The sequence below is a fragment of the Aspergillus oryzae genome, chromosome 1 (assembly GCF_000184455.2).
Source record: "Aspergillus oryzae RIB40 DNA, chromosome 1".
Classification (NCBI taxonomy): Eukaryota; Fungi; Ascomycota; class Eurotiomycetes; order Eurotiales; family Aspergillaceae; genus Aspergillus; species Aspergillus oryzae.
This window is the reverse complement of record NC_036435.1, coordinates 2,571,270-2,598,497: the sequence shown is the minus strand read 5'-3', so window position 1 is coordinate 2,598,497 and position 27,228 is coordinate 2,571,270. Positions and strand designations below refer to the sequence as shown.

Sequence of the window (27,228 nt, the reverse complement as noted above, 5' to 3'; positions counted from 1 at the left end):
AGAACCCACCACCACGTCGATGGGGCCGCACAGAATCCCAAGTGGATCGTGTGACTCGAGGCGATATCGCGATCTAAAGCTAATTGTAAGAAGACATAAACGCTGGATTCGACTGCAAAAGGTGAGACCGACCTTGTAGAGACGTTGAGGTTGTTGGGAGCTTCACCGGCCGCCCGGACGGGAACATTTTTCTGCCGCGGAGACGACCGGACTCCAAGTCCGTCACAGTTACTGAGAGCTATCGGAGTTCTCCATTGAACTATCGGTAAGTCCATTTTCCTATTGTTCCTTTTAATTGCCTAGCTCTAGGTTGTATGCAATGTCGGAGGCCAATCACCGCCCGGCATTCTGCGATTTCCGTCTTGTATTTGATCCCTCTATGTATTCTAATGCTAATTGACGGTATGCCTTGAACTAGGCCCCATAATGTTTGCAAGATCTTTTGCTTTCCGGGCATTTTCGCCGCAATGTCCCAGGACCTTTATGACCCCCGGATCGTCGGTGTCAAGCCCAACTTGGAGATACTTCACTTCAAGCGCTGTTCGAACAAAGGCCGCGGTTAAAGTCAAGCCACAGTATAGCCCTCCGCAATTCAAAGCGCCTCCGCAAACCGAGCAAAGCCTGAAATTTGCTGGACGACGAGCAGAGGGTTTCGGAAAATTAGAGCGAAAGGTCGCGAAAGAGGGACAGGTATTACTTTTCCAAGCGCCATCACATCGCAGCTATGTTCTAGGTGCCTACGGCATTTCAGCGTTTTGCTTCGCTTATTCCGTATACAACTCCAACGTTGTCTTTCGCGATCCGATAATACCTCTTCCAATGTGGCAGCAGGCTCTTTTTGGCGGTATCTGCGTCATGATGAGCGTCATGGGTACCGTGTTCCTCTTCAAAACTGGACGGCTGATCAAAGCAGTCAATGCCGTTCAATCTAACGGACAGACATATCTCCGCTTCACTGTTCGGAGCTTCATTCCTTTCAAGAAGCCATTTGAGTTCGATGCTTTACCCCATCAAGTAGCGTTTTCTCGTCGGCTAGTTGTGACGCATGACTCTGTGGCTCGCATGCAGCATGCAGAGGCCGCTCAAAATGGGAACGTGAGTTTCTTCAAAGCGCCTTTAAAGAAGACGAGCATGCTCCTTTGGAGACTATTCCGATCTGTTCGGCAATTGTTTACACAGGAAGACTTCATCCTCTTGGAAGTGGAAGGTCAAAAGGGTGTTATGAGGATGGATTCTGCGGGATTCGTATCGCAGGACTTTCTTGTGATTGGCAATCCGGTCAGTTATAGGCGTTAGATGGCTGGCTGATCAAGTTGATCTGCTGTGGGCCATCTGATTGTGATATTCATTCTGAAGATGTCTAATACTGGTATTGTTCTTGGTCCCCTTGATTGGGACCTTTTTGCATCCTGAACTTATGAAGCGTCTCGATCTGTCCTTGTACAACAGATTCCCATGTATAAATAAAACCAATTCTTCTACAAAATGTAGCAGTACCGAGCATAATCTAAGTAAACAACAAGAGTGAGACGACATCATGGTTGTATTATCCGTGGCACGTGACCACAGGCGCGTCCTTGTAATTGTCTGTGACGCGACTTCCAGATCACTATCGCGCGGGCCCCTCCAAACACCCGACGGTCAGTTGTCGTTTACCCCAGAGTCTCTGGGTCGCCTGAGGCAGTTCTCAACGCTTCGCTTTACCTTTCCAGACTTGCAACCGCGGTCGCCGAAAAGCGACTGCCTTGTCGCAAGATGGGGAAGCTCATCAGGCTCGAGCTTTTTAGTATGCAGCGCTTTCGGAAGGTCATGATACATACTTGATTACTGACTGGCACACAGACTTCAAATCATACAAGGGACACCATACCCTTCTTTTCGGCGATGCCTATTTCACTTCTATTATCGGGCCCAACGGGTCCGGAAAGTCCAACTCGTGCGCTTCTCCGCATCCCCGACTGGAAACGTACGTGCGCTGACCATACTAGGATGGATGCTATTTCCTTTGTGCTAGGAATTAAGTCTTCTCACTTGCGATCTACGAACCTTCGCGATCTTGTCTACCGCGGTCGTGTCCTGCGCACCTCGAAACTCGATGCTGATGGTAATGTTATCGACGAAGAACCGAACGGACAGGATCACGCCGAAGATGGAGTTGACGGCGAACAATCACAAGACCCTAGCGGATCGAATGATCCTAAAACAGCATGGGTTATGGCAGTCTACGAGGATGATGCCGGTGAGGAGCAACAATGGCGACGATCGATTACGAGCCAGGGAGTCAGCGAATACCGTATCAACAACCGCATCGTGACCGCGCAGCAATATAACGAGGCGCTTGAGGCGGAGAATATCTTGATTAGAGCGCGCAACTTCTTGGTCTTCCAGGGTGATGTGGAGGCGATCGCGTCACAATCACCAAAAGATCTTACCCGGCTGATTGAGCAGATCTCTGGGAGCCTCGAATACAAGGCTGAGTACGAGCGTCTCAAAGCGGAGGCAGAGGAGGCAGCGGAGCAACAGACAGTCCAGCTTAATCGTCGGCGAGCCATCAATTCCGAGATCAAGCAATACCAAGAACAGAAGCGGGAGGCCGAGAATTATGCTCGTAAAGCGGAGGAGCGCGACCAAGCTATCATCACTCACATCCTCTGGAAGCTCTTCCATTTCCAGCGCATGATCGACGATTCCAGTGCAGAGATCTTGAAGTACCAAGATGAACTCAAGGAGTATCGTCGGGGCGTTGAGAAGTACGAAAAGAACGTCGAGGATGCTAAGAGGGAGCACGCGGGCGTTGGTCGAGAGGTAGCAAAGGCCGAGAAAAACATCGCGAAGAAAGAGAAGGATATCGAGGAAGCCGCCAATGACTTGGTCCCGATTGACGAGAAAGTCGACATTACTATGAAAAAAGTAGAACGATTTGCCTCTCGAATCGCAGAGATTGGCAAGGAGCGAGACTCGCAGTCGGCCAATGTCAAGCGTCTCGAGAAAGACCTTAAAGTCGTTGAAAAGGCACAATCTCAGTGGGAAGCAGAGTGGCAAAAGACAATGACCAAACAAGGCGTTCAACTGAGCGAGGCTGATCAGCAAGAATACAACAAACTGAAAGAGGAAGTCAACAAGCGATCGTCTGCGGAGCAGTTGAACCTCGACAATCTACGGCGCCAAATGAAGACTGAAGCCGAAGCCCACAACAGCCTTAAAAGCAAGTTTGAAAGTACCGAGTGGCAGCTCAAGACTTTAGAATCGGATACACGCTCATTGACTGAGCGTAGGTCGTCCATCAAGGATACGGTCAAAACTACATCTAAGGACATCGAACGCAAGAAGAAGGAGCTGAACGCACTCACTTCCGAGCGGCTGCGTGTTTCGCAGATGAGGACTGAACTTGAGGAGAAGCTACAAGTTGTCTTGAAGAAACTTCTTGAAGCTGATGACGGCAAGAAGCAGACTGAGAGGGAGATCAGAACAAAGGAGCTGATCTCGACCTTGAAGCGTATCTTCCCTGGTGTAAAAGGCCGCGTCAGTGACCTATGCAAGCCGAAACAGAAAAAATACGCCGACGCTGTTAGCACTGTTCTTGGCCGTCACTTTGATGCTATTGTTGTTGACAACGAGAAAACTGCCAAGGAGTGTATCCAGCATCTTCGTGATCAGAGAGCCGGCCAGGCTACCTTTATTCCTTTGGAAACTATTCAAGTTAAGGCATTCAATTCTAACCTAAAGGGAATGCACAGAGGAATGCGCCCAGCGATTGAAACAGTGGATTATGATGACTCCGTGTCCAGGGCTATCAGCTACGCATGCGGAAACGCCATTGTGTGTGATGACTTGGCGACAGCCAAGTATCTCTGCTACGAAAAACATGTGGATGCGAAGGCCGTCACTCTCGACGGTACAGTGATCCACAAGGGCGGCCTGATGACTGGTGGCCGAGGCCCTCAGCAGAACTCGAAGCGCTGGGAAGATTCCGAGGTAGAGAATCTATTCAAACTCAAGGACAAATTGATGGCCGACCTTGCCAATCTGCCCAAGGGCCACCGCCGGGGTACCGAAGAAGAAACGCTACAAGGAGAGCTGGTTGGTCTTGAACAGCGCTTAGCGTATGCCCAAGAGGAGCTCAAGGCGCTTGAGAGGAATCTTCAAAGCAAGCACACTGAATTGGACTTTGTTAAGCGCCAGCTCGAGGAGGTGAAGCCCAAGTACGTGGAGAAGCAGGAAGAACTGGCGGAGCTTGAACAGACAATCACAACATCGCAAGAAACCGTCAGCAACGTTGAAGATGAGGTCTATCGTAAATTCTGCAAGCGCCTTGGGTACAGCAACATTCGTGAATATGAAGTTCAACAGGGATCCCTGCATGAAGAGGCTGCCCAGAAGAAACTTGAGTTCACAACCCAAAAGAGCAGAATTGAGAATCAGCTCAGTTTTGAGAAGCAGCGTCTCCAGGCCACTCTTGATCGAATTGCCAGTCTGCAAACTCAACACCAGCGTGACCAGGATATGATCGAAGAGCTCAAACAAGAACAAGAGGGCATTCGTAACCAACTGGACGAGTATAACGCGGAGCTCGAAATTCTTCGTGAGCGTCTCGAGCAGCAGAAGGAATCTTACGCACAATCCGCCGAGAACCTCACACAACATCGTAGAGAGCTTCAAAGACGCAGCAGAGATGTGGAAGCTACCTTGAAGAATGTAAATGCATTGGAAGCAGAGGTCCAGCGTAACTCATCCAGCCGATACGCTCTTCTTCGGCGCTGCAAACTTGAGGATATTGACGTCCCATTGACCGAGGGATCAAACCCGCTAGACCAGCTTCCTATTGATGAGCTTGTACAGGCAGCTGACCCTGACGCAATGGATGTTGATGAAGACGCGAATGGTGGCGCTGACGGCGCTTTCACTGTTCAGGACTATGGTATTGAGGTTGATTTCGACTCTCTGGGCGAAACACTCAAGGAGGTGAGCAATGCTATCTATGCCGTTCCAGAATACATACTAACTTCCCACTAGGAGTCTGACGAGAAGCTTGAAGAGGAGTTACTAGATAAAATTCGGTCTTTGAATAGTGAACTTGACAAAATGGCTCCCAATACCCGTGCAATGGAACGGCTGGAGAGTGTCGAGAACAAACTCCGAAGCACAGAGAAAGACTTTGATGAATCACGAAAACACGCCCGAAAGACCAAAGAGGACTTCGAGGAAGTGATGCGCCAACGATCAGAGCTGTTCAACAAGGCGTTCACTCACATATCGGAGCAAATCCAGCCCATCTATCGCGACTTGACAAAGAGTAGCAACTATCCATTAGGTGGACAAGCGTAAGTTACGGGTATTTCGTGTACGTTTAATCTGCGCCTATGCTGATGAGACATTACCACTCGATAGGTATCTGGACATCGAGGATTCAGATGAGCCATATCTTGATGGTATCAAGTACCATGCCATGCCACCGCTTAAGCGTTTCCGAGACATGGAGCACCTCTCTGGTGGTGAGAAAACCATGGCGGCCTTGGCTCTCCTATTTGCCATCCATTCGTACCAGCCATCACCGTTCTTCGTGCTAGACGAAGTTGATGCTGCCCTCGACAACACTAATGTCGCTCGGATTGCGAACTACATTCATGATCACGCTGCTCCGGGTATGCAGTTTATCGTCATCAGTTTGAAGACTGGTCTCTTCCAGAACAGTGAGGCCTTGGTTGGAATTTACCGAGATCAGACGGAGAACAGCAGTAAATCCTTGACCCTTGATGTGAGTTTTACCTGTCTCTCCCCTCGGTTAACATGTGGCGCGGCTATTGACTTGTGGTTCCTCTTGCAGCTCCGGAAATATAATTAGACGACTCGGACTGGTATATTTGCCTTCAGGGGAAACAGTCCTTTCTGAATGATATGTAGAATAGTTCTTGATCTTCTTCCTTCGTGGTCCATAGCTACGATATTACTGGTTCTTGCAACGGAATAATGGTTCGCTGTAGGCAATTGATTTGCTTTCTTTGATGTACAGTGGCAGTGCACAGTAGCGAAACTAATCTGGTCCATGGGGTTTCATACTCCATACGGAGTCCCAAAGCCGCAATTTCCCCCTTAAAAGCCTCGCAGTCTCCACTTTTGACACGGACGTTTGCCGACCGGTTAACTATTCAATAGTTTTGGATCCTCCCGTGACATTAGAAAGGCACAGATTGCGTTGCGTGGAGGGCCTGGGTCCAGGCTTTGGATTTCATCCGGAGCATAACGTGGTCGTTTCAGCTTGCTACGAAGGTTGCCATCCAAGGTATATTCCCTCGACGGACATATGCGGTTACATGAAAAGCGGATCCTATTGCAGTATGTAGTTACTCTCCTTACTTTATGACAGTTCGGGATGCTGCACAACACATTCGGGAGGTAGAACCCCAACCTCCTATGTATAGGTATCTTGCAATGTAATGGGTTATCTGGAATTCCCAAGTCCATGCATACGAGCACAAGCGCGAACCGTCGATATACTAATGGCAAACGAAAGACGATCCCAGACTGCCAATTATGGCAATATCGTTTCGGCGACCCCATTTGGAACTTGGGTGATTGGGGGCGAAAAAAAAAAAGAAGATAAGAGCTGAAAGGGTGGGTACTTGAAGGCGAAATGGGTGGGAGGAAAAGTTCTCTCCACGGAAATATGAAAGGGTAGACCCGACAGTCTGGGTCGAGAATCAATAGACTATGGAAACTTACATTCCGGTTGCCTGTTTTCCGTGTCCGTCGGATCGGCGCTCGATCAATGGAGGGCAGGCATTTTAGATCATTGATCGGTTGTGGCCGTCGAAATCCTGCCAGCTGGGTAGGCGTCAGCCACAAAGCGGTTGTAGATTGTTGCTATGTATGGAGAGGCAGGGCCCACTTCTGTAAGAGATGAGCCAGTGGAGCTTGGGGGTTCGCCATCCGAGTGGTTGCGCACTTATTCAATCTAGTAGGGGTGCATGGAAGTCGCGCTTTTTTTCTGTAGGGAGTAACCTACTCTGTATGCGCCGAGTGGAGCGGAATTGGCGACCGTATGCATCGCAAATCCGGATACAACCTAGCTAGACACATTGATTATGAGATGAGATCCACCTGGATGTAATCCGCGTTACGGAATACTACCAGAATCGACTAATGAGGATTTCAAGTCGAGTAACTCCCAGAGCGAGAACAGTCCTTGTGGGGGTGGTCTCTTGAGTTCTAGTACTGTTTCATATGGTGAGCCTCCCATTTCCAAGGCAGAAGATCGTCTTCCCCGGATACGCGTTTTTAATGAACGCAGATCAGTGCGAGGTCGATCTTCAGAGATAGAGTTTTGTGCTGAGAACCGCCGAATCTAGGGTTGAATTACAGTAAGTATCGGCGAAGGATTTCATGGCTAAAGCAACGCTTTGAATCATGTACACAGCACTGTACAGAGAGAAGTGCGTGGCTGTCAGTCATGTTCTCCATTGGCAATGACGGGCTGTCATCGTCAGTTGAGAGTCGGTAGGGGTCAAAGCGCGGATAGACAGGAGATTTGCATCAATATCAGCAATAGTGTACTGTGGGATAAATTAAGTATTGAATGTCATCTGTACTTCGTACTCTCGATAAGGATGCAGCTACCAGTTGCGTCCGTACTAGCGGGATTCATCGTTAAGCTAGTGCAACGACAATAACCAGGAGGTTATTCATCGAATGGTCGGTGTGGAAGCACGACGATCTGTGTTAGTGTGTTCGATATCTCATAAATCCACCGGCCAATAAGTTGGCTCAGACTTGAGGGCCAGAATACAGGTATCTAGGCCCCAATAGATGAATCGATTTCTGCCGGTGCTCAGGCAGCTCTAGTGCTGCTGATAACCATACTATCAGAAGATGAAGTGATTGTAAGTTTTGTCGCGTATTGACTGACATTCTATGAACACCGTTGGAAATACCCAACAATATCTGGCAAGACACCATAAGTGCCCAAGCTCTGCCAGTAACGTTACTATGGTGTCGCTCGGGTCTCCTATATCTGCAAGCCATCCTGCAGAGTGTCACATCCCCGGTAGCTCTCAGTATGGCCACCATTCGGTGCTTGCGTACGTGGCTGTCTTGATGCCCTTGACTCCCCTGTCATAACATCGTAGTAATAACCCAGACTTGCCACCCGTCCATCGATCGAAGCAAGTATGAAAACAAAAAAAAAAAAAAAAGAAAAAAAGTGGATGGATGTTGATGAAAGCGAAGCAATCACCATCGACTTTCCCCGCAAAGGCGAGGAGGTATTTACTGTTTGGTTTGCCATTTGGCTTAACCCCCTGGCCACCATCTGCAGGAATCTTCCGAGTGCCACCGTACTTCGACAGCGTACCATGGTTAGATAGCTACTAAATTAGTGTAACCTGTCCAGGACCCCATGTTGCTTTTTCTCTCCCCTTTAGTTTTTCAGCTGAGAAGATTTAATACATAAATGTCAATCGGGGTTTGGCCGGAGATGAGCGTACCCAATGGTGATAACCGGATATCTTCTCCGTGGGACGGTGAAACAACTGATGTCTCCCCCCCAAATACCCTTGGAACAAGAGAACTAACTGCAGTCTGTATCGTTCACTGTAAGAATAAATGTTCGGCTACGCTCGGGCCTTTGGGTTTTACTGACCAAGAACAGCATCTATCACACACGTCAAGACTCAAAGGGTCCTCCTGCATCGTCCCCCATTTCAACATTTTCGAGTTGCTATCGTTTTTGGGTGAACTTTATTGAAGCGATCGGCGGTCAAGCTGTGACTTTGATGTCCAATCTTCGTACAGGGTCTTGGTGGAGGTAACGCCTCGAACCCAACTGACGTTGATCCGGTACGAAAGGGGTTAATCCCACTGGCGGGTAATAGTTCCAGAACATAGCATGCCCAGCAGCTCAAGTCGAGGGACTTTCATAACGTCTCAAATGAAGGAAAGGTTTTAGCCGCTGTTTGAAAGGATCTCCGGCGCCATTACCGGACCATGGAGCGGGCCTTGTGGAGAAACTAGAAACAGGCCGCGTTAGTCTCCTTCCATTCGAGTTGACGTTCAGATCTTCCCTGGACCATGTGACGCCCATTTAGAATAGGGCATCAGTGCTGCGGAAATTCGAGGACAATCCTTTGGGAAAGTCAAAGCACGCACTATCGTGTCAGATGGGCTGTTCCAGACAAATAACGGGCTATATGATTGGTAGAAGTGGCGCCGAACCACAATGTCTTTCCTACTGTGTGTGTGAGTCCTACTGTTGATTGTAGGACTCTTGTCAACTCGGCCAGTCGAGGATGTTCATGCGTAATCTCAGAGTCACACACTAACTTGGGTTACCACTGTGTCAGAACCCGAACTCGAAGATCATCCTTCCGTTGACCAAACATAGTCTGATTAGAGTTGGACTCAACCACTCTCCTATTGGTGTTGGTCCATGAGGCTTGCCTGGTCTTCGCCTATCAACGAAACAGAACACACTAGCAGTTCAGAATGGTCCAGGCCATGGTTACTTTTGGCGAAATAATGGGAATATACAGTAGTGTCGGTGCAGGCCGCTTCCGTTCCCACGGCCTGAATCATTCATTTGATCATCAGCCAAATAAGGAATGTAATTCAGGCCACCAAGCTGTCAGGCGTTGGGAATACAGCACGTCATTCATCCCTATATCTGTAAACACGACATCATCTATGCTTCTGGTGTGACTTGGCAGCATTTGGCGCCATGAGCAGCCTCAGCCTTCGCTTTCTCTTTTTGGGAAATGATGTCCTAGTCATGCACAAGTATGGAGCCCTGTCCCCATTTATAGAATAATGAAAGTTTAGGTGTATAGTTGGTGGCTTCGATCTTCTGTAGATATTTGTTTTCCTTGCATTAGTTTGTCAATTGTAACAGCCACAGTCGTGTTGACATGACCCATTGTTCATTTAGAATTCGTACTTTTTTCACTCTTGGCCGCGTACTCCAATAAGGGTATTGTTCTTCCTCATCGTATAATATTTGGCTTCTTCTCGGCCGTAGATATGGTTTCATTGAACCCCCCTGAAATTCTAAATTCCTGCAGACGCCTCATGACTTAGCTGTCTCTTTTTGTGTCCCTATAACAGTTAATTCTCGTTGTCATTCAAGCATTTACTTTCGTTCAAACCATACCAGCAACAAGTGGCGTTAAACAGAAACAGCCCTTAACGAGATACCACTCATCTCGTACAATGAGTATGACCAGTCCAGAGTACAGTATGGATGCGATAGGTCAGCCCATAGCTGCGAAAGAAGAAGAGCAGCCGCAGATGCTTCCATATCACGATATGACTCGGTCGAAGGCACCGGTATGAGCAAGAGCCCCCCATTAAATCAGACGCATCACAGTCTGATGTGATATCATGGATAGGAATGCTCGCAGACGACTACCACATTCAACTTCCCTTACCCACACTTCGCTCTGTTATACATCAACCGCAATGGAGAACTCGGCGTGGAGGCTTCGTCTTCTATCGCGAGTTATGAGAAAACTATCTTCACGCACGACGTCAAGGAAAGGTTTCTCAAATCGGCCACGGTCGGATGGCAGTCTGATTTGCAAAGCTATCACGCCAGTAAGTGAAGAGGCAGTCGATGAGGGCATTAAAAGAAGAACATAGTAATAACCAGGGTGATGTTCTGCGGCAGACTCCGTGAGTCACATGGACGGCGATGTCAAACCCTTTTTGTCCAATACTCCCTTCACTTTACAACAACAACACCATAACCACCACCATAATCAGGCAGGCTGGTATCAGCCTGAGCTCATTCCTTGCGAATGGCAGTCACTGCAGAACAAGCGTCATAGGCGGAACCTTAGGCGCGTGAGCTCCGATGTCCGTCGTGATTCGGACTCGGATTCTCCTGGCGCAACGATCAGGTGGACGGCACTTCGACTTGGGCAAAAGAATCTTTTAAGGACTTACTATGAAAAAGCATTTGAGAACTTCCAACAGCTCAACTGCAGAGCAATTGCAAAGGCCTTCGTCAAACTAGTCGAGCCGCGCAAGCAAGTCAACCACCCATACAATGGACGAAAGACTACCGCAGGATCGTCTCAGCGAGTAGATCCAGAATTGACGAAGCCAAAATGGTGGCCGACAGGTGTCACACATAGGGAGCCCGATCATCTCCTGAAAGCTGGTAGGCCATATTCATTCCAGGCGCTCATCTGAGGCACCATGCTGATTCTCAATCCCTCTATGCAGAACGAATTCGTCTCCTTGTACACATTTTGTGCGAATTGAAAGATAGTCATGGAATAACAGCAGATAAACTCAAAGATGCCGGACAAGATGTACGGCGACAGATCATGCCGGCAGAGCGGTTACGTGTATTGGATGAGATTTACTATGTTCGAGAGATGGAAGAGCTCTACCTAGACGGGAAAATCAGTATGACTCCCTTGACATACCTCACTACTAGGAGATTCGGTAGGACTAACCACTGAAGCAGGCGGCGACACTATAATTCACGTCTCCCATGTCCATTTGGCTGAGGCCGGTGCTGACGCCGAGCTGCACGAGCCTTCCTCCAGCGACAACACCAATCCACTAGTTAACCTCACTATCAAGTCTAAGCGAGATGCCTCAAACATGTCCGAGTGTCATAAGCCAAGCTACGAGAGCGATGCACATTCCTCCACCGAGCACAGCCAACCAGCAAGACAGCCACTGGGTCAGATCGCCTGCGCTCCTCTATCTCCACTTTCAACTCCCTCCATTAGTCGAAAGAGCTCCTTGGAGAGTAGCCTCACAAGTTATTCTTCCGACCTGACCTCATCTATGCTGTCGTCCAATGAGGCCAATCGAGTATATACATCAAAAGACGTCAATGCCACGGCACCGTGTATTCCAGGCTATTTTACACAGCATATCTCCACACAACCTCCTGGACAAAATACTCAAACCGGATTTTGGAACAGTATCCCTCAAGCGCATCAGTCGCTTGCGTTCCAAGGATACTAATGAAGTTAATGGAGCTGTTTGTTGATTGCGAGTAGCAGAAATATTTGATAGATCCCACCCCATAGCGCTTTTTCTCTCTCTTTTCTTTCTTTATCGGATATATACCAATGTACACTATTGAAGCAACTAAGGAACTTTGTCCTGATGGGAAATTCAGCAATTTAGCTCCTTTAAACATAGAATGGATTATGATATCAATCTGCCATGCGAGAGCTCCGCATCGCAAAATGCTAGACAACACAGCCCGAATAATACATGAAGATACATAACTAAGCAGAGCTATCCTAGCAAGAACAAGCTAATCTACCGAAGCCATAAGCTCTGTCTCCTAAGTGGCGCTATAAGTACTCATGATCGATAAGATGCTCCTCATTCTAGGAATCAGGGCCATGTTTTCAAGTTCAGAAACGACTGGTTTACGGTCTTCCAGCAGTCCAAGGTCTTCTTCCCTCGTCCATAGGGTATCCGTACAGCCGAACTCGATGGGTGGATTCTGGCCATGGGGTTTGTAGAACATATTGAGATGTCGATATCCTTCTAACCCCCTCAGTGCATTCCTTACCGAGTATAGCACCTGTCCCGATTCAATGTCCCAACACCCATCCTGCTCAGTCTGCCCGACAACAGCGACTCGATAGCGCGTAAGGAAAATGAGGGCAATAAACTTCAATGTTTCGGCATCGGTCGTAATCCTTTGCGAGATTCTCTCCCCCCTTTGTGGGATCACAATGTGTACTGTGGTGAGATATGATAACTGTCGACGAATGTCAATCAAGTTGAAAAAATGAGAGGTGTCATGCATAAGATCCGGGCGGTAGGCGAAGTGTTTTATATTCCACCTAAGCTTGTATGGTAGTTCCAAAGCTAATGGCTCTGCGTACATGAAGACAAAGTGAGAGAAAAGAGCCCGCTCGGCTGTCCAATGGCACATTTTGTCTGTGAGAAGAAGGTTGTGATAAGTTGGGTCCAAGTCTCCCCAGACGACCTTCCTCACCCGGTCATTTTTTAAGTAGATTATTGGATGGTCGAGCCATTCGGCATGCGGAGGTGTCATAGCGAGTATGAAAATCTCATAGCGAATCTTCAGCGGGAAGTTGTTGAGGGTTCTCTTGGGTAGCATCTGGATTCTTGTTGAGCAAAATGGTGTGTATGAAGTGATCGAATTTGTTTCTAAGTATAAGTGATATAATGGTAGAGGATACGGTAGTATTTAGGAGGGGTGGCGGATGTAAGAAGATTCATACTCGTGGTCTGATCGAACATTCCCCCCGAATATATACCATCTGTGCCTGAATATGGAAGGAGCGATACTTTCATTGATCATGATATTAAGATGCTTTCCCATGAGTGTGAGCACCTTCCTGTCTTAACTCATTCACATTGTAGGTGCATGCTACATACAGATATATTGCCTGTATTAGCTGAGCTTGGCAGCTTTCTCCATATCCTCTCGCGTCAGAATATCCCCAGACTTTCGGAGAGGACTTAGACGTCCCATTTTCCGCAACTGAGCGATAAGACGCTCATCTCCAAAGTGGCTGTTATGTTCGAATTCCGGCTCTTCTGCGTATGCAACCCGCGCAACATCCACCAGCATTCGAGCCGTCATTCCGAAAACCCGATAGCGTGTCAACACACCAGACTTTTCCTTTTCTTCCAGAGCATTGACAGCATCTTTCTGTTGTTGGTTGGCAGTGCGAGGTCTGACCACCGACTGAGGTCGAACAGGGACGAAGAATTGGTGCACTGTCTAGTCAGTCATGGCCAACAGACAGAGGAAGGGAAGATATCTGCCAGAATGTACTCACTGCGCCAATTAGACTGATGCCACTCCGTCCAAGCACCTTGATACCAATCCGATGGACTTCCTCCCCAGTCACCCTCATCGCTCATACGTAAGAAATTATGAAATGGCGCCGTGAACACCGCCGCAACTTCCCTGGCATCCAATTTAGGGATTAATGTCACTTCAGGGTCAGCATCCTGACCGGTCTTCTCATCATATGAGTGAAGTAGTGCTACACATGGACGAACCACAAGCTCCGTTCTCGCAAGATTGGCCGGCAATTCGCAGAGATGCTCCACGACAAAGGGCTGAGGGAGCGATTGGTCATTATCTGGCAAGCCAATCTCTTCGTGCGCCTCACGTCGTGCTGTTTGAAATGGGGTTTCTTCTAGTGAGTCGGCCCTGCCTGATGTGATTGGTGTTGATTTAGTGATGATACATGTTGTCGGTCATTATGCCCAGGCTTACTTACCACCAGGTAACGCCGCCTGGCCAGCGTCTATATACAACGTGAGTCAGGCTGTTGTTGTTTCGATATATTCCATTGTATCTCATCAGGGTTTAAGCAAATCTGCGGATGACTTACACGAACTCAGAGTCTTTGCCCGCATAGTAAGAACTACCCGGAGATCCCCCTTAGGATCCGCATAGAGCAGCAGCAAAACCGCCGCTCGTCGTGACAACGGGACCATTTCATAATTGGTTGGTGGTGGCTTATACGATCTTAATCGATCAATCGCATCCTGTTGGCATCGAAGATAATAGGGCCGACTGTTGTTAGCCCGAATACGTCATAAAACCCCTCGGTAGATAATGCGGGAAAACAAAACAGATGAGAACAACTCATGGAACGATAGGAATTTCCACAAGACATAAGACAAGGATTATGTGATAAATTCATGGAAACACTTTATTCCTATCTTAACTGGAAAGGATGAGTTCTTGAATGGTCTACCATACCTGTGAGACAGCGTTCAGACGTGGCATTTTCTGTAAGTGGCTTGGGCGTTTAATGCTAAAATTGCGAGGACCCAGGATGATTCGAGTGATCGCTTGACTCCGCATGGCAGAAGCGATAGATCCCAGTACTAGATCTGTATGAACTAGCTTATGCTGAGGGTCGGTATTATGCTAGTGAAGATGATCCGTCAACATACTACGATTGCCGAGGTTATAGTGGAGAATCGAGGGTCAGCAGCCGATGCATCTAAATGACTTTTTAGCCTCGTATACTATTCCATCGCAACACTCGGACGAACTATGCATACTGTTTCGCGATGCAGGAAAGCAGAACTAGCTGACACTTTGAGAAGTCCATGAATATATTTTATACTGGCCTTGTCTGATGCTAGACCTCCTATTCGAAGTACATGAAATGTCAGGAGCGAGGCACAAACACATCAAAGCAGGTATATTTCACATAATTTCCGGGTGTCTATGGAGCCAGACATCACTAAGTAATGATAAAAGGATACATGTAGTATGACAAAGAGCAGATAAGAACTAGCCACACAGGCCAGTGGACCATGATCAAGCAGATTAAACAAGAAAGTAGTCTATCGTATCAAGAATAACACAAACAAGATAAAGAGTGGGAAGGAGAGCAGATGGAGGATAGTCTATGTCATAGTATGCAAATCCGGCGAGTCCTTAAGCGGAGGTCGTCTCCTTTTTTCCATCCTTGGCTTGGGTCGAAGGGTCTTTCAACTGTGCTTCTTCTACCTTTTCGCCCTCGGCCACAGCCTCGGCTGCCTCGCCGGATTGGCCCTGATACTTGGCCTCAATGGTGACTTCTTCCTTGTCATCAATATCCTCATGATCCTTAGGCGCGGCGACACCCTTCTCCTCGTTCTCGCTGTTCTGCTCGTTCTCCTCCTCAATGAGCTCTTGCTGCTCCTTAATAACCTCAAGACGCTGCTTGTTCGTGGCAGCACCCTCGGCATTGTGTACCTCGAGTTCAATTTCATGGAACAGCTCCTCGGGAATGCTGGACAGCACCGCCTGAAGAGCTTCGATCTGAGATGACATCTCTGTCTCTTTACCACCCTGCGCGTAAACATATGCGTTGCTCAGAACAAGAAGCGTAGATGGGACGCCTTGCTTGAGACGAAGATCGAGCCATGTGGAGAGATCGTCGCGCAGACGAGCAGGGGAAACACCATGAGTGCGAATACCACGAGAAGCGCATGCCATCTGCAATTCTGGCACAGAAAGAGATTCAACACCCTCGTAGAAAATAGCGCGATCATCGCGCTTGATCTGCCGCATGCGGTGTCGGATGTTGTAACGGAGCATAGCATCAGTGCCAAACGAATTCAGGTTCATATACTTGCAAATACCGACCAACTGAGGCCGAGACAAGTTGTCCAGAGTCAGGTCATCTTTGAAAACCTTGCAAACTTTGATAACATCCTCAGTCGAAGGTGCTTCTCCGGTTGTCCTGATTTTCTTGAAGAATTCTGCGAACTCCTCATTTTTGACGGTAGCAGCCGTCACGGGAAGACCGCTCTCCTTGAGCGTATCTTTCAAGAAACCAGAAACTTCTTTCCGTGTAGAGCTCAGGTTCAATGCCTTCTTCTCGCGAGCTTTCTGCCCCTCGTATGTGCTCGGCAGCATATTAGGGAACAGCTTGAGAGCCACAGGGAGCAACAACTCCGCAAACGGAATAATGACAAACATAGAGAATGGAACCAGGCGACCAAGATCCTTGACCGTTCGTTGGAGCTAAATGCATTGAGCAATTAGCATTGCCAAGCATAAAAGTAGAGGCAAGGGGATGGGGAGCGAACCTGTCGGTGTTCTCTTCTGCTCAGCTCATAACCCGCTGCCATCTTCAATGCTAGTCTGGAACTAATTTTGACTTCCGTGGCCAAAAGCTTGGTGCCATCCCAATAATGCTGGGCTTCCTTCTTGATCTTTTGCCCAATCGTCAACTTCTTTTGCTCCTTCTTCTCCTCGGCAGCCTCCTTGACTGCTCCTGCTTCACTTGACTTATCTTTGCTCTGAGCATTGTTCTTCGGGGTAACTGGTAATTCTGATTTGGGAACAACTTGTTGATCATTTTTAGCAGGCTCTGGAACGATGGGCTTTTTCGCTTGCTCGGCGTTGAAACCGGGCGGAGGAAAGCTCGATGAGGAGGTAGAAGTTGATTGCTCTGTAGCGTACCCATGGTGAGGGACCAGAATTGCTAAGGCTTGTATGTGAGATGGAAGGCCTCGGCCATTGATCCGGAGATTGGCGGCTGAAACTGCGCCCAATGCACCCGTGAAGCGCGGCCGGGCTGATTAAGAATAAATGTTAGTCATAAAAGGTGGCCTTCCCAGCAATACCAGAACATAGAAACAACACGAGCAGTAGCGACACAAGCGTACCGATCAAACTGGGGCGTAATGCAGCATTGTTGCGCACAAGTCTAGCCGATCTAATGCTGACAGACATAACGGAAGGCGTTGGAAAGGAGGTGCTCCAAAGAGCAAGTAAGAATGAAAGAGAGGGGCAACAATTTCGACCAAAATAATACAGCAAGTTGTATGATTTCACACAAGGTAGATAACACAAATGGAATTGGCACGAATATCAAAGGAGTGATGATGTGTCGTCGTTCTTCCTAAGTTCTGGAGTCCAGAAGCGGTCATTCACGTGACTGCGATACTCGGAGTTTACATTTTGTCGCCGCCGGAGTTTATCTCATCAGTCGGGGGTCGCAATAAGCTTTGCCGATTTCCTCGGCGGCAACAATCTACCGGGTCCACCTAAATACCTCACCAAAACCAGAGAGGAGCTTGACGATAGAAACAAAACAATATTGTTCGGCGTTCTATGGCAGTACATAACAAGAAAGGCAAACACTTGCGTCTTCAGCTATGAAACAAGAGCGGGTCTATATATGAAAAGCGTGTATCTCGTAAAACACCATGGCAGAGAACGACTGATTTGTGAGTTGGGTATCATTAAGTCAAAATTGCATGAGTAACAGAATTCGCAATTTGGTTAAAAAGACGGGGAGACGCTAACGACAACATCTAAATAAGTATCTGGAACTGAGAGTCGACCTATTTCCTCTCTCGCACTGACGGGGAACCGGAAGCAGCCTCTTCTATACCGCTCGCGGTCACGGTAGAGTCAAGCAGAGGTATTTTATCAATGCTTGCCTTGTCGGATCCTCCATTCTTTGCAGCACCTTTAGAATCATCCAAGACATGCGTGCCGGTGGCAACAGCGCTGTCAGATGTCAGAATAGTCGGGCTAGCTGTGCCTTCAGGAGAAGACTGCCACCGTGCGACATCCTTTTTCAACGCTTCCAGTTCTTTCTGGAACCGCTTGCCAAAAACATCAATGTAGTATGTTGCGCCATTGTGGATGCTCAATATGAAGAGCCCAGTCAGGAATAGCCCGCTAGCCCAGCGGGACCATAGCCAGAGCGGGCATGGGATCATCGTCAAAATCGCATAGAAGTATTGGATCAACATAAAGGCAGGAGCCTGTAACGATTCGGGCAAGCTTAAAACTATTTTACCAATCCAGGCCTTGGCATATGATTTGCGGAGCCATGTGAAGCTAGTCGGGCGTCCTGCGGCAATCTGCTCCGCACGTCGCACGGTGATAAAGCAATGATAGGATAACTGCCATATCGTATAGGGTACTGTTGCCCAGACCATCATAGACAGGAGCGAGAAGTGGTCCGGCGACCCAGGCTCACTGAACTTAATGTCGTAGATCGCTGGGAACCTCTCCTTCAATGTCTCCGCCGAAGTCAAGTGAACAATACAATGCCAGGTTGCCGGTGGCATAATATGAATGAACAGACTGCGATACCGGTCAGTTAATAAGATAGTGCTCGAGGGATGTAACGAGCATGACTCTTACCTCACGACCTTGTCCATACTATGAAATACAAGGGAGTTTCGCCACATAGCGATCGCGACAGCGTTGTTGCCGAAAGTCAAACAGTACGCGCTAATGAAAAGTCTCTTGGAATTTGGAAAGGCCCAAATACTCAACATGCATAATAGGTTGACGAAGTAGCAGAGGTCAGCCAGAAAGTAATGATAACCTTTCGCGTGATACCTATAGTATCGAATCGGCATGAAGTAGGCCAGCTGTACGGTGAACCAGATATAGAAAGACTCCGGATGGGCTCCAATAAGATAGCCACTGAAGAAAATGTTGAGAACACCTGCAATGAACGAGATCTTCTCACGTAATGTAACGGTTGCGGTTGCGTTCCACTGCTTCCCCAGGCGCTCAACACCGACCTTCATACGGCGGCGATACTTGTCAAGCTGCTCGTCCGCAGTGGGAACGCGCCTTTTAAATTCTCCCACCACGCGATCCTTTGCGGTTGCGGAGGTGTACTTCAGCTTCTCCCGCTGTTTCTTCATCTTTTCTTTCTGCATATTGATGGTATGCTGTAGCTTTTCGAGTCTTTGGGACAGTGAGAAGTTGTCGAGCAAGTCGAAGACCGTTAACTTGTCTAATGGGGGAAAGGTCTCCCAATCATCCTGATATGAGAAGGAAGGCCTTCTCGGTGTGCCAGACGGCGAATAAAAGCTATCAGAGGATCCTGCAACATCGTCCAAGTCCGACAGCATGTCATCACTTGGGATCGCCTGGAGATCAGGCGAGTCACCGGTCGAGTAGGAGGCGCCGTCCTCCATGATGAGTTTCTGTTGGAAAGAGAATATCGTCGGGCCGTCACGGTAGTGAGGATAGGGTCTAGTAAGAAAGCGGGCGAACGTTAGCATCCCCATGATTATCCACGAGGCGTGATCAGCCAGATCTGATAATCACAATCAAATATCACAAGCAGACGATCTGATATCTTCAAAGAAGAGACATGGAAATTAAGAATCAGTGGGTACCGTATCGATCTATGAAAGACCGATATAAATAACCAAGTACTTACTCGGACGAGCGCAGTAGATAGGTTGGTTCCAAACTTTCGATACACACTCAAATGATCCAAGTCCTCCAGTCTCCTTCAACGATCCATACGCATGACCACCAGTAGAGCTAGACGAATGACTGAAAACCACAAAGTGTGGGGGGGAAACCGAGGAAAGGGAAGATGTTGAGGACAAGTTGGAAGTTGAGGTTCTGAGTGTGCACGCGTCGTAGGCTATGGTTGGTCAGTGCTGAGTGGCCGCGTTTCTTTGGTTCTTCGTCCACTTCTGGACCCTCAGCGGCGGGATCTGCATTGATTAGTATGGGGCCTTACCCCTAAGGAACCAATCAAACCTGAGTATCCGGGTGCATGATCCCGCAGGGTTTCCAATCAATCTCTAGACCGCTCCCGGTCTAGATGTTGAATGCGTTGTCCTCAGCATTACTGTGGATGCAGCTCAAGGACATTCAAGGAGGAACAAGACACCATCCGTGGGTTGAGAACTAATAGCATACAAAAAGAAAGTAGGAGAGAAAACAAATAATAGAAGTGGCTGGTATCCAAAATAACAACGTCCTATATCGTGGTCCTCGTAGAGCAAATTCACCAGGTTTCCAACGTGATGAAGACAAGGGAGAAATAGACAATGTCCCTCTTGAGTGCTCTGATCCCATTGTCTTAAAACTCTGCTGGTCTTCCTAGGACAGTATGAGCAGACAAGATAATACTAATCGTCAGAAGCGCCTTAATGCTAGCCAAGCCCTTCAAGCAGAGCGTGGTATATAGTTTACCCCGCCCGGAATATGGGTATTACTCTCTCCCTGAAAAAGATGTTTCAACAGCACGTAAACTGTGAAAATCGGTAGAAATATGAAATAGCTTGATAAGTTACATACTCTCACAAGCTAGGGTAACAGATGAATCAATATTGTGAACTTGGAGACCTGGCTACATAGTTCTGAGACCCGTCACCTGTACCAGGCATTCCTTATCCTTGATATGCTCCGAGTTCTACTGATGCAGTCTCTACAATATAACATAGGAGTCTACCTGGGCTTGAAGAAATATACCATCTTTCAAAATGGTGTCTTAAGTGTCTGAGATGCTTGTATATCATGATATATACCCGGGATATAAAGTTTGGCAAATGAGGGCGCCATTGCTTTGTTGGTATTTAAGATGCTCAGGAAGACTGATAGCCGTTAGAGTCATCTTACTATGTTGAAAGAACTGAAGCACAGATTGAGAAGCGAGGAGCACTACTTACTGTGAAAGCTTGTCAAATCTCGACATAAGTAACTAAGCTCACGTCATCTTGGATTGCGTGTTCGATTCTAGGTGTTGTCTTCCCCGCCTCTCGCCGCCACAGGCCAGCCCTGACCGAATCATCTGTTGTCCATGCGCACAAATAGAATCCTTCGAATTGGTGGCTGTTGCTGAGTATAGAGTGGTCACGATGTACTAGTACGCTGCCTTCGCTCGTTGACTTTTGATGTGCTAATATTTCCTCACAAACTGTTTAAAGACTCAAGATTCCTTTCGGATTACTTAAGTCAGCTTTACTAACTACAATTCTCTCCTCACATGGTACTCAGATATAAGTTTCGGCCTGCATGACATGGTTCAAATAACTAGATTTATACTATGTCCGAAAAGTCCTTCGAAAAGAACTAATCAAGATACAAAATGGCTGGGATCTTATCAATCAATCAAATTTCTATTACCTGGTAGAGCCTAACTATTGAGCGTCTAGCTATGCAGGTGCGCCGGGGAGCCTAGAATCTAACCGCATGTTACCGCTCCTCCTAGTGCTCCTGGTAGGTGATCGTTGGTATGTGTACAAGAAGTACTGACCAAATCCTTCCTAGTGTGACCATTTACTCATCGCTGGGATCTTATGCTATCGTTTGCGGGTGGCCCACGCCTTCTCTCCAGAACACATAAAAATCAACAAAATGAGCTTTCTAGCTAACCACACATTCCGAAGACGTCCTTTAGTAGGAGGCCGGTTATGTGAGGTAAAGAACAGAGAAGTGTATTACTATTCTCTGTATCAGTGTCTCTCGAAATGCAGTGATCCCATGCAGCGGATAGTGTCTTGAGAACAGAGAGATACCTCTGTAACGCATCCGTCGCCTGTCCTATTTTGATCGTTTCTTTTGTTATATCCAAGGAAAAGGTCCAAGGAAAATCAACAAAGACGTCTGACACTTCGGCCACACGTGGTTGTACCATGCGGTCCCGGATATTTACCCCGTTAGCCACCCTCTGGGAGCTTGCCCCTGCGCTGTATCAACTCTTCAACGTGCCACAGGTAAGCATTAGAGACCAAGTGTCTCATCTCACTGGCAACTTTGGGACCGCAAGCTCAGCAGTGGTGGGTGGACATGCCTGACAGAGCTTAACGCATGGATCCAAGGATCATCTGGCATTGGGCAAGGTAGGGTCCTTTTTCAAGCTCTGGTCACTGTTAAAGCTTCTTCTACAACTGCTCGACTTCGTGATTATAAACTCCACTGGACTGTCCAGGGGATATGACATCTACTATGTGATTTATGCAGTGACGCTAGGAACAACTCACCCCTGCCTCTCATTCTTTTTTTTTCTAACGTCGTTCCAGCTGGTAGCATGCCTTCCTAATGGGTTACTGCAGATTACACAGTAGTCTGGAGAGTTGATCAGTTAAAAGAGCGATATAAAACCTAGAGCATCAGGCATCAATCATCGGTCGGTATGAAGTACAAGATGGCCGTGTTGCTAATTATATGCTCTGAAGGCTGCATTCCGGAAGGATGCATGCGAGAAAGCCGTACTGTACATACTTAGGGAAGATTTGTTGGAGCAAACTCCATTGCCACGTTTCTGGTCATCATTAACAAACTGTCAAAGCACTAAATATCTTCCCACTTCTTGAAAATGCTGTCGGTATTTGGACCCTTTCGCTACTGCTGACGGCGACTCCAGATTTTAGATATATCTAGAGCTTAGTAACCCTAACGACGCTGTTTTACTTTTGTGGCATTCACTGAGAGGGTACGGATAGTTTACCAAAGGCTAACCGGTGCATTGGGACCCTTCGCTGTGAGTAATTGGCTTCATCTGATCAAAAGAAAAGGAGCTCCCATGCATGCACGCGTAGTAACCTTGTACAGTCCCTCGTTGGGACGGGTTGAGTGCTAGTTTCTATGATCCAAGGGTAGCCCTGGGCCGAACTGGGTATAGTCACTTGCAACTCCCTTGATCTATGTCTTAGAACGGGGAATTCATTATTCATTTGCCGTTCAGTTCTCCGATCTGATACATTCCCTATGTGGCGGGCTGGGCCTCAGAGCGAAACTTTACTGTTAACTCCGGGCCTATGTCGTATCCCGCTTTGCGGAGGCATCCCTTGCCCCCTGCCGGAAGTCTAGTTCACCAGGAATGGTACGAGTAAGTCAGCTGTTCTCAGGGTAAGTGAAACCGTGCTCAGTGGAAGTGCTTCCTCGGCCGGGACTTTGACTTATCTACGACTGATCGACCCCTAAATCGAGATATATTCGAATCACCACTGGGGATTTGTCAGTCTCTTTCAGCCCGCTTCAGGCGGCCTTAGCGAACGGGATTTGCTCTTAGCACAGGGATACCCAGAAGACTGGGATTATCTCTGAGGGACCATGGGTAGGACAGATGTGATTACGCGAGCGACACGGGAACTAATGACTGAAAGGCTGAAACCCAGACGCGAGCATGCACCATGGGGTATAGCTACTACCACCACAGCGGGCCTAGTGCAGGGATAGAGGAACCGTTCCAGGGAGATCCTAGAAACTGCCTTACTAGTGTCCGGTCTAGCCATGTGGGTAAGTTATAGCTTGCTAAGCCTGCATGGATATGCCTCAAGTTCTCGTTCATTGTGAACAAATTGGGTAAGGTGTAGAGGGCAACTTGTCTTTGGACAATGGAGGAATGTGTCCATATCCTTGGGTTGCCATGTGTGATGCACTCGGTACCATCACTTCTAGTATGTGCATGCAAAAGTTTGCTCTCAGGAGATGTGCCGTGTTCTGCAAGCTCACTTTCTTTTCTTTTCTTTTTTTTATTTTCATTTATTATTTTTATTTCTCTCTTCTGATGTCATGGGCCTGGCTGTCACCTGAGTATGTTTCGTGAAATTCCCCATTTGGGAACAAGCTTTCAGCTATTTATGGAGAATCTCAGGGATGACTGCGGGATGATCGAGCTTCTTGTGGTTTGACACTAAGTTATCTTTATCCATAATATCAAGCTTGATTCCGTTCATTGTAGAAAATGGTCGGGCCCGGGGCACTTCAGTTCCGAACAGGCGTTTCTTTTGCTCAAGGTGTTACCAGAAGAGCCGAGAATAACTAATCAAGCTGGATTACACTTTAATAATACGCTAAATGTAGCGATAAATGGGTTATGATATAGTATCAGGTACTACGGAACCTTTTGCTGCATGTAACGGGTACTACCATCACAGCGAACAACGCCGCGCTAGTTTCTTCCTACCAAGTTTAGTTATACTAGTAGTCTATCCATGCGCCATACTGCTGCATAATTGTTGTACCAACATGAGGGGCAAAGAAAGTTGCCTGTTACACAAGGAAAAGAAAAAGTTGAGCTATTTAAATAAGAACATTTAACTTACTATAATCGGAAGACATAAGGCATTAGAGGTGACGGTTAGGGTTATCCGAATTAGCGTTGTACGATACCCGGGTCCAGGTCCAATTCCTTGGGAATCAGGAGGAAAGGCTTGAGGTACACATGAATTAAAAATGGAAGAGGGGCTCTCTTTCTTGTTTTACACCGTTCTATCTTGTTCCTGTGCTATGACACTGTCAGTGGAAGTATAATTGGTGCTCACCGCAAGACGCTGAATGTGATAGATCCAAGAGTATGTATGTCATGAATACTGTATTCTGTGGCGCACGAAGACTCTATGTGTCTATGGACCGGCGCAACACGGATACAGAGCCATTCGAAAGTTGCGCCTGTTGAGGAAAATAGGAAAAAGAAAAGTGAGAACACGCGGATACGATGCCTATCCGTCCTCGCATTCGTCACTAATATCGGGCGAAAAAGACTACTGAGAAATGTGGCGGCGCATGGCATAGAATGTTTTCTTTGTTGTGGAGAATGAACACATGGAGAGCCTAACGCGATCGAGTGCTGATCCAAAGTTTAGTGGCCTTCGAGTTCATACCGGTTGCTCACGGTGCAGTGACGCTCCACTCATTTGGATCGGCCTCCAAGGGAATTGCGGTGTCAAGGACGATGATCCCCAAAAGTGTGGAGACTGGGCACCACGGTAGGTACCGGATCCACCTGCTCAGTGCGGTATTATCCTACCCAAGGACGATTTCCTTGCTGCGCTGCGGGCACTACCTTCCGAGTCTACCTTTTCGGATATATTTCAGCGCGGTCTTTCAAACCCTTTCTAGATGCCACATAACCTCCTATCTACTAGCCTAGTAATGAGTTTATTTCCCGTGTTCCAGAAATTATGCTTCTAGGACGAACTCATTCGTCATCTACTTATTACGATAGTCGATTTGGCGGTTGATATCGGGGCAGGCGGTGCAAAACCAGAGTATCCCTTGCATGGGTGTGTCACCCTGTTGTTGGTCCATGAGGTTATTGTTGCCCATGATGACCACGGCCATGGCGATCCTGCAGGAGACCCACGACTAGACCACAACACTTTGGATGGGTCTTTTATTTCTTGGACTGCCATTTCCGGACATTTCTATCCAGGGATGTGGGAAATAATACTGAAGCGTTATTATGATTCACCAACTGGCTGCCTCGTTTAGCTGCATCCTCCACCCCTTTATATCACATTATCTCTAATTTCTTTGTCGGTTGTTGCTTCTATTTCTTCTTATCGTAACCCCCAGGCTTCCCTCATTTTATTTGCTTCCTATTTATTTCTTATAGAAAAAAATGGTCCCGCGTGTTCCGCTACTGGGAATTCTTCTGCAGGCTAGGATTAGGGCTCAAGCCACAAGCTGACTTTGCGGGGACTGGGGTCTTGTGACCGTCATCCTGGACGCAGATAAGAAGAATAAATAATATTGAGCTTTGGAATTGGAAGCCTCGTACGGCGCTATCGGCATAATCTCGCCTTATTCGATATTTTCAAGTGACACAGGCGTGGTTGCTAGTTTCTTGGACTACTTGCTTATTATCAACACCTCTTTCTCGCACCGCTGTTCTGCCCCGATTCCCTCCCCTCTTTCCTCGGGGAAGGACGAATAGAGCATTCTTTTCCGTCACGAACGCCATTTAAATATAGATATCCGCCATGATTTCGCCGACCTCTCTCGCTGTCCCAAGACAGGCTCCTCCAGTGAGACCGTCTCGGTCACTCGAGGGACTAGAGAAAGTTGTGCCTCCACATACACCTCAGCCTGCTGCTCGGTCAGCACTTCGGTTGGATAAGCCACTCCCCGAGCTACCTGCGAAACCACTACCCGAGACACCCTCAATGGAGAGTCCGACGGGATGGAGCGACGACAGCAGCACAGATGTCAGCCTTGAAACTCGCCGTACATCTGATGCGACGTCAGAAGGTTACCCAATTTGTGTTCGCTCTCCCTCTGATGATCTGGACGAGTTCGTCGACCATTCGCCTCTCTCTAGCATAGATCACCCTGCCCCCTTGAAGCCATATAACAAACTAGAAACATCACCTCTGCCGCTCACCACATTGTCTAATGATCATCACCGCCATCGCCCTTTGCCGACGGCAACCCGTGCCGCTCCTAATCATTATTTTAAAGAGAAGAAATGGGAGTTCTTTCCAGAGCTCGCGATGCCATCAGAATTACCACCTGGATACCCCAAGTTTCCACCTGCGCCTCGAAAGCAGAATAGCAGTAGGTTGAACCTCGCAGCGTTCGACTTTACGAAGATAAGTCCTCGCTGTACTTCACCTGAGAAGCGAGCACTTGCCCACGATGTACGCAAATCTATCCGCTCCTATGTACAACGAAGGCTGTCCAAGCACTCCATTGATAAGACCAAGCCTAAGCGACGACCACGAGCATCGACAGCCCCGTCTGAGTTCCCTGATGAATATCGATGCTCCCGGAAGACTTCTTCTAGCAACTACTCTAACTATTCCGATCGTGGGAGCACAGGGCCGCAGCAGAACTTTCTCTATCTCTCTGCCGATCTGAACCGGCTGTCAATGGGCAGCAGTTCAAGTGAGGACGAAAGCGATAGAACAGTGAACTCGATAACACCGTATCAGAAAAAACAGCCCGCCGTCCGAATTTCGGCTTACCAAAGATATGGGCCAGTCACGCGGGAGAAGCCCGGACGTGAAAAGAGGATCAGTTACCGGCAAAGAGGCAATGTAAGATTTCCAAAATATCGGAAACAAGCCACAACTTTCCGGTATGAAACATCTTTGAAGAACGGATCATCGACATGCTCTACACTACAGCAAGGCACACGGTTCTGCGTGAGAGTGTTGCAGGATGGAACGAGCCATGTCCTCATAGCGCTGGATGAAGCGAGACAGAAGATAATTCAGGCTCAGGTCGATCGAAGAAGAAGACAGTTGAAATCCAAGATC

General features: G+C 47.8%; 7 protein-coding genes across 7 annotated transcripts; 4 read left to right on the top strand and 3 right to left on the bottom strand.

Moving 5' to 3' along the window:
- Positions 1 to 426: 426 nt before the first annotated feature.
- On the top strand, positions 427 to 1,296 carry AO090005001451 (uncharacterized protein; the record flags this gene model as incomplete). The annotated part of the gene is made up of 1 exon (XM_023237467.1): positions 427 to 1,296. The coding sequence occupies one exon, from the start codon at positions 427 to 429 to the stop codon at positions 1,294 to 1,296; it is 870 nt and encodes a 289-aa protein (XP_023089375.1).
- Positions 1,297 to 1,755: 459 nt separating this feature from the next.
- Positions 1,756 to 7,317, top strand: AO090005001452 (cohesin subunit SMC1; the record flags this gene model as incomplete). The annotated part of the gene is made up of 6 exons (XM_023237463.1): positions 1,756 to 1,786; positions 1,843 to 1,936; positions 1,989 to 4,962; positions 5,014 to 5,321; positions 5,389 to 5,755; positions 7,252 to 7,317. The coding sequence occupies 6 exons, from the start codon at positions 1,756 to 1,758 to the stop codon at positions 7,315 to 7,317; spliced, it is 3,840 nt and encodes a 1,279-aa protein (XP_023089376.1).
- A 2,880-nt stretch (positions 7,318 to 10,197) lies between these two features.
- AO090005001453 (DUF2841 domain-containing protein) lies at positions 10,198 to 11,456 on the top strand (the record flags this gene model as incomplete). The annotated part of the gene is made up of 4 exons (XM_023237458.1): positions 10,198 to 10,314; positions 10,389 to 10,581; positions 10,655 to 11,149; positions 11,215 to 11,456. The coding sequence occupies 4 exons, from the start codon at positions 10,198 to 10,200 to the stop codon at positions 11,454 to 11,456; spliced, it is 1,047 nt and encodes a 348-aa protein (XP_023089377.1).
- A 1,934-nt stretch (positions 11,457 to 13,390) lies between these two features.
- Positions 13,391 to 14,451, bottom strand: AO090005001454 (NUDIX hydrolase; the record flags this gene model as incomplete). Its single annotated transcript, XM_023237451.1, has 3 exons — positions 13,391 to 13,719; positions 13,782 to 14,165; positions 14,346 to 14,451. The coding sequence occupies 3 exons, from the start codon at positions 14,449 to 14,451 to the stop codon at positions 13,391 to 13,393; spliced, it is 819 nt and encodes a 272-aa protein (XP_023089378.1).
- A 958-nt stretch (positions 14,452 to 15,409) lies between these two features.
- AO090005001455 (MRS7 family protein) lies at positions 15,410 to 17,197 on the bottom strand (the record flags this gene model as incomplete). Its single annotated transcript, XM_001818326.3, has 3 exons — positions 15,410 to 16,483; positions 16,549 to 17,039; positions 17,131 to 17,197. 3 exons carry the CDS (start codon positions 17,195 to 17,197, stop codon positions 15,410 to 15,412), a joined length of 1,632 nt encoding a protein of 543 aa, XP_001818378.1.
- A 614-nt stretch (positions 17,198 to 17,811) lies between these two features.
- On the bottom strand, positions 17,812 to 19,416 carry AO090005001456 (glycerophosphocholine acyltransferase; the record flags this gene model as incomplete). Its single annotated transcript, XM_001818327.3, has 2 exons — positions 17,812 to 18,565; positions 18,626 to 19,416. 2 exons carry the CDS (start codon positions 19,414 to 19,416, stop codon positions 17,812 to 17,814), a joined length of 1,545 nt encoding a protein of 514 aa, XP_001818379.3.
- A 6,534-nt stretch (positions 19,417 to 25,950) lies between these two features.
- Positions 25,951 to 27,118, top strand: AO090005001457 (uncharacterized protein; the record flags this gene model as incomplete). The annotated part of the gene is made up of 2 exons (XM_023237434.1): positions 25,951 to 27,006; positions 27,101 to 27,118. 2 exons carry the CDS (start codon positions 25,951 to 25,953, stop codon positions 27,116 to 27,118), a joined length of 1,074 nt encoding a protein of 357 aa, XP_023089379.1.
- Between the last annotated feature and the right edge of the window lie 110 nt (positions 27,119 to 27,228).